The 5100-nt window shown below is 37.0% G+C and overlaps 1 protein-coding gene across 1 annotated transcript; it reads left to right on the top strand.

Annotated features, from left to right (window-relative positions):
- The first annotated feature begins 1534 nt into the window (after positions 1-1534).
- Positions 1535-3882, top strand: MEIG1 (meiosis/spermiogenesis associated 1). Its single transcript, XM_010079109.1, has 2 exons — positions 1535-1694; positions 3702-3882. Exons 1-2 carry the CDS (start codon positions 1557-1559, stop codon positions 3828-3830), a joined length of 267 nt encoding a protein of 88 aa, XP_010077411.1. The 5' UTR covers positions 1535-1556; the 3' UTR covers positions 3831-3882.
- Positions 3883-5100: the final 1218 nt, after the last annotated feature.

Below are 5100 nucleotides of genomic sequence, written 5' to 3'. Positions count from 1 at the left end.
TATCCCAGCTGGACCCAGGACAGCTTTTTTTTAGTAAATGGTTGCCTTCAATTACAAAATGCTGCAGAGCCTGGTAAAAGAATGTTTGGAGTGCTGAACTGCAAGAAATAGTTTAGTGTTGCCATATTTTTATTGCTTTTTAATAAAGTGTGTGCAGTGAGAGATGAAAGACCCTTTCTTTGTGTGCTAATGGCTCTCATACAGTTAGATGTCAGAGATGCAACTTCAGCTATTTCTGCATTTTTATAACAATAATTCGTGATACCATTTTCACCGAATTTGTATGCTGTGGTGCGATGCTTTGTTGATCCTTCTCTGCTTTTCTAACGGAGTAAGGGCATTTGTGCATTTGATAAGACATCAGCATTCAACTTTTCAAGCTCTCAGTTGATACAGGAATTTGCTAAGTGAGGAAATTTGACTTTGTGCACAGGATTTGGTGGCAGCATACTACCCAAAATGAATTACATTATGTTCATCCTCTGACTACAAAATCCAGAAGCTTTTTCTCCTTTGAAGTTACCTTCCTAATTATGAAGCTGAAGCTTAGTGACATTACAAAACTGGGAAAGGACTCGCTTCTTATCGTATCTGTTAGGCTTGATAGTGTTCTGTGTGTTTTGCTTGCAAAAGCAATATAAAAGTTCTGTTTTAGTAGCAGAATAAGAAACACTCAAGAAAGCAAATGCAGTGAAATTCAGATATAATGTAGAAGTCAGATGATTCATATTTTTTTGAAACATGGTTGAAATCCATCCCTGATGACTTTCCACAGATTTCACATTGCCTTTTTTTTTTTTTTTTTTTTAATAGTTTGAGTTTCATCTTGTCCCAGTTCTGCTCTGTTCAGGTTGAGCGCTTGGTTAAACTATTCATAATTTCTCAGCAGATTGATCAAATGGGCTTAGTGTAAGGAGGAAGTCAGTGGCAGTCAGTGCAGATTTTGATGGCGCAAGGGTAGAACAGAATGAGTTTTGGCAGGTTGTGTGCCTTGTCTCCTTATCCTATCCCATTTATTTCTTAAGACCTCTTCTTTGTCATCTTCATTGGTGCCATGTGACTGGGAGTGCATTTCTCCTTTCACCTCCTCTCCCATCCTGAGTGTTTGCTGTTCTTTTGTAACAGCCCATTTGGTGGTTCCCAGTTTGCTGTCCCTTCAGTAGGAAGAAAGAAAAACCTGAAAAATTGCCTGCACCAAGGGCATAGCAACTGCAAAGTATGTATATTACAGTATTTTTTTTTAATGCATCAATATGCACAAATAAACTTTAGGTAGGTTAAGTTGAGGTGTAGAGGTGTATATAGAAGTATAGATGACTTGTGATTGTTTGAGATCAAGTGGTGCATTTAATTTCATTCAAACTGCTTATTACATTTTTCTTTTTCTAACCTCAGACTTTGAGAGGAAGATAATATTGTTCTGTCTGTAATTCCTTTTCTTTTTAAGTTTTGTTCTACGCATTTCTATATGTCCCTAACAAAATCACTTGCTTCTGTCTTCTCTGTTTCATTTTCAAAAATCTAATTTCAGGAAAAATTCTGAAGTTTTGGGAGCCATGGCTAAAGCTGACATCAAACCAAAATCTGTGCATCATGCCAAAAAATGGTCAGATGATGTAGAGAACTTATACAGATTTCAGCAAGCTGGATACAGAGATGAGGTTGAATATAAACAAGTAAAACAAGTTGATATGGTAAGATTTAGAACTCTGCAAGGATTATTACTTTAAACTTGTCTCACGTTAAACAATTAAATAAAAATGGAGATGCCCCTTGTTTCCTTTCATTTAAGCTAGTTTCTGATACAGTTTTTTTTCCTCCCAGGTCTGACTTGAATTCTTGAGCTGTTATTAACTGTGTGAAATAACTTATCTCACAGAAGTCAAGCAGAAACACTACCCAACCTGTGTTTTTGTTCCTCCTCTCTTATGCATCTAGAAGCATTATAGATTTCTTTGAATAGATGTAGCTGCTATCTAAAATAATATTTCAGTTTTGAGGAAAGGAATATCAAAGTTAGTTCTCTGTGAAGTTCCCCTGTTACGCTGCCAATAGACCTGACAGGAAACTCATTCATTATGGAGGGAGACAGTCCTGCACCACTGCTCATGACTTCGGTTTTACCGTTGAATTGCATGGTCGCATAATCAGACTTCGTGCACACTCAAAACTTGGCTTCTATTGAAACTCCACAATAGAAATATTTGATGGTGAAGGGAGTTGTGGCACAGGCTTTCATCAACTGAGAACATCAAGGACTTGGTCCTCTGCTCGCTACAGTTGGTGGCAATGCTCCCTAGCACATCAAATGAGCTAATGAGTAATGGCTAGATATTCAGTGGCTACTTGGGATTCAAAATAGCATCCAGAGGTTAATACAGCAAACAACTTACTATCTTTTTTGGAGCTCTGTAATTTCTCTTCCAAAGGAGCATATATAGTATGAAAAATCCACTTCTAAAAGAGCTTAACCTCCTGTGCACATAAGAAAGAGCAGAACTTTCCAGAGAACTCATCCAGTTAACTCAAAACATAGTAAAACATTGATGTGCATAATAAGATGCAGTTTATTATTTTGTTGTGGGCTGGGATAGCATCATAAAGGCTGTGGTGTAAATTCCTTTGACTGTGTGAAAGGAGGTCCTGTAATTAGTGTGGTAGGATCAGTCTGCTTGAGATTTGTGGCAGAGCATAACCACAGACAATTAAACACTGATAAAAGTTAAAAAATACCACTTAATGTCAAATGAGCATGCATTCTGTTCAAACTTGCCAGGATCTGGCAGTGATTCTCTTTCAACTTACACATTTGGAAATGTCTTGTTTGCTCCAATTATGTTTCCATAATGCAGTTGTTATTACTGATGCAATTATAATGTAGGTGGAATGAATATTAAGGCTGATATGTTTAGAAAGAGAACACAAATAACTCATCTGTATGCCTGAAGTAATACGGTAAGTGATGGAACTACCACTTCTGGGACTCTCCAATTAGAGAGTTGCCCTAGTTTGACATCTGTTGTCAACCCTTCCTGGAAGAGGAATAAGATCCTTATTACCTGATTTTTAAGGTTCGGGTTGATCAGAAGTAGTCATAGGTGTTCAAGCTGCAGATAGCTACTAAAGCCATAAAGCTGTTGGACGTACAAGTGCTCAAACCTTTTGTTTAAAGCTTCACATTGTGGAACACTGAAGAGCATCAGGACAGTGCTGGTTTCCTGCAGCACTGATCCTGCTGTCTTTGAGACTATGATGCATATAGCTCACTTTATTTTTATGAAATTGCTAAAGAAAAGCACATTTTTCATGGTTGGAAGGATCCCAAAGTGTAAGTCAGTCTTACAGAAATGGAATCTTTCAGATTACTGGATAACTGAATAGCATCAATGTTTTTTTTCCTAAATTAGTTATTTTTAAAGCTTTGAATAGTCCACTTTTTAAATTACTCTAGTCTATCAGCTATCCTTAGGTCCTTATTTCTAGACTTTTCTGATCACATAATTCTTTATACTAGACCAGAAAACTGTTTTCTGACATCTTGTTAATCTTTTTTTTGAAAGTTGAGCAAATTAATAGCAAAATAGCGGTTAGATGCAAATGAGGTTTTCCCATGGAATTACATTATTTGCAATGTAATGCACAAACATCATTCAACGTGAGCGTGTTCAGGTGAATATATATCCTTTTTATTCTATTTGTAGGTAGAGTGTTGGCCAGAAACTGGATTTGTTAAGAAACTTCAGAGAAGGGACAACACGTTCTATTATTACAATAAGCAAAGAGAATGTGAAGACCAAGAAGTCCATAAAGTAAAAGTTTATGTGTATTAGTTTTGTTACTGTTCTAATTTGTACTTTTTATTAATCTCTTTGTCAGAATCTGTAAGTGAATGAGAGTGTGTAATCTGACTTACCTTAAGTATTGGTGTCATTCTTGGATAGAAGCAGGAAATACAGAGAAGCCTATATTTTGTCACTTTAAGATAGTGGATCTCACTTTTTTAAATTCATAGATTCTTAAAAAATAAATCTTCCAGTTGACATGAAAAAAAATTCACAAAAGTAGATGTGTTGTATAGCCAACTCAAATTTATTGACAGAAATTATTGCTGTCAGCACACACAGTAAGTGACAAGGTCTGGTACAGCCATTTTCTCAGTCTATAAAGCAGACATAGTTGGGCATTCAAGATCAGGAATTAAAACTGCAGGTAACTTTTTAGAGCCTTACTTTTTTTTTTTTTCAATAAAGACTTTTAAAAATTGAAACAAATGTAAAAGATTATTCTGGGTTTCCCTCATTTTACCTGACTACACCTCAGTGTTTTTGCAATACTGCTGGATGCTTTGTAATTTCAAACAATGTTCCACTTCTGAAATGCTGATTTGGTATGACTTGGCAGATTCTTCTCACTCTGAGAGAATTACCTAGATTTCATTACTTACATTTTTCAGCATTGTCAGTGTGCTAAAAGGTTGAATCTCCCTGTAGTATTTAAAAGATTAATGGGATGACGAGGAAAGATAAGCCTTGTAATTAGTGCTGGAGACCAGTTTACAGACATAGCCTTTGTCAGCCCTAATGCTGTATTTGGGACTTCGCTCACTTCATTAGCAAAACTGCAGGTTTTGTATTGGCAGTGACAGTTTCAGTTATAATTGTCCCTTGACATCCAGTTTGTATCCATATTTCACTCCAGTTCATGCTAAACTTAAGGTTACTTAAAACCACTCTATTTTTTTAAAGACTGTATCCGTGTAATGGCCTTAGCTTGAAAGCCAAAGTGTTTTCTCTCTTTAAAAAGAAACAGTGCAGGAGTTCTTGCTTGAATTCAAGTTTGTCTGTGATCACAAGCTAACATTAATCTAGTATAAGGACAGTTGCTTGAGTTAATTCTTAGAATCACAGAAAGGTTTACGTTGGAAGGGACCTTAAAGATCATCAAGTTCCACCCCCCTGCCATGGGCAGGGACACCTCCCACTAGCCCAGGTTGCTCAAACCCTCACCCAGCCTGGCCTTGAACCCCTCCAGGGATGGGGCATCCACAGCTTCTCTGGGCAACCTGGGCCACTGCCTCGCCACCCTCAGCATAAAGAATTT

The sequence above is a fragment of the Pterocles gutturalis genome, unplaced genomic scaffold (assembly GCF_000699245.1).
Source record: "Pterocles gutturalis isolate BGI_N339 unplaced genomic scaffold, ASM69924v1 scaffold34518, whole genome shotgun sequence".
Classification (NCBI taxonomy): domain Eukaryota; kingdom Metazoa; phylum Chordata; class Aves; order Pterocliformes; family Pteroclidae; genus Pterocles; species Pterocles gutturalis.
This window is presented reverse-complemented; position numbering and strand designations above follow the sequence as displayed.

Bases quoted from the DNA above. Each gene is read 5' to 3' on its own strand.
- MEIG1 (XM_010079109.1), top strand. From the start codon at position 1,557: ATGGCTAAAGCTGACATCAAACCAAAATCTGTGCATCATGCCAAAAAA. The intron at 1,695-3,701 runs GTAAGATTTAGA...TTCTATTTGTAG, and splicing joins AAGTAAAACAAGTTGATATG to GTAGAGTGTTGGCCAGAAAC.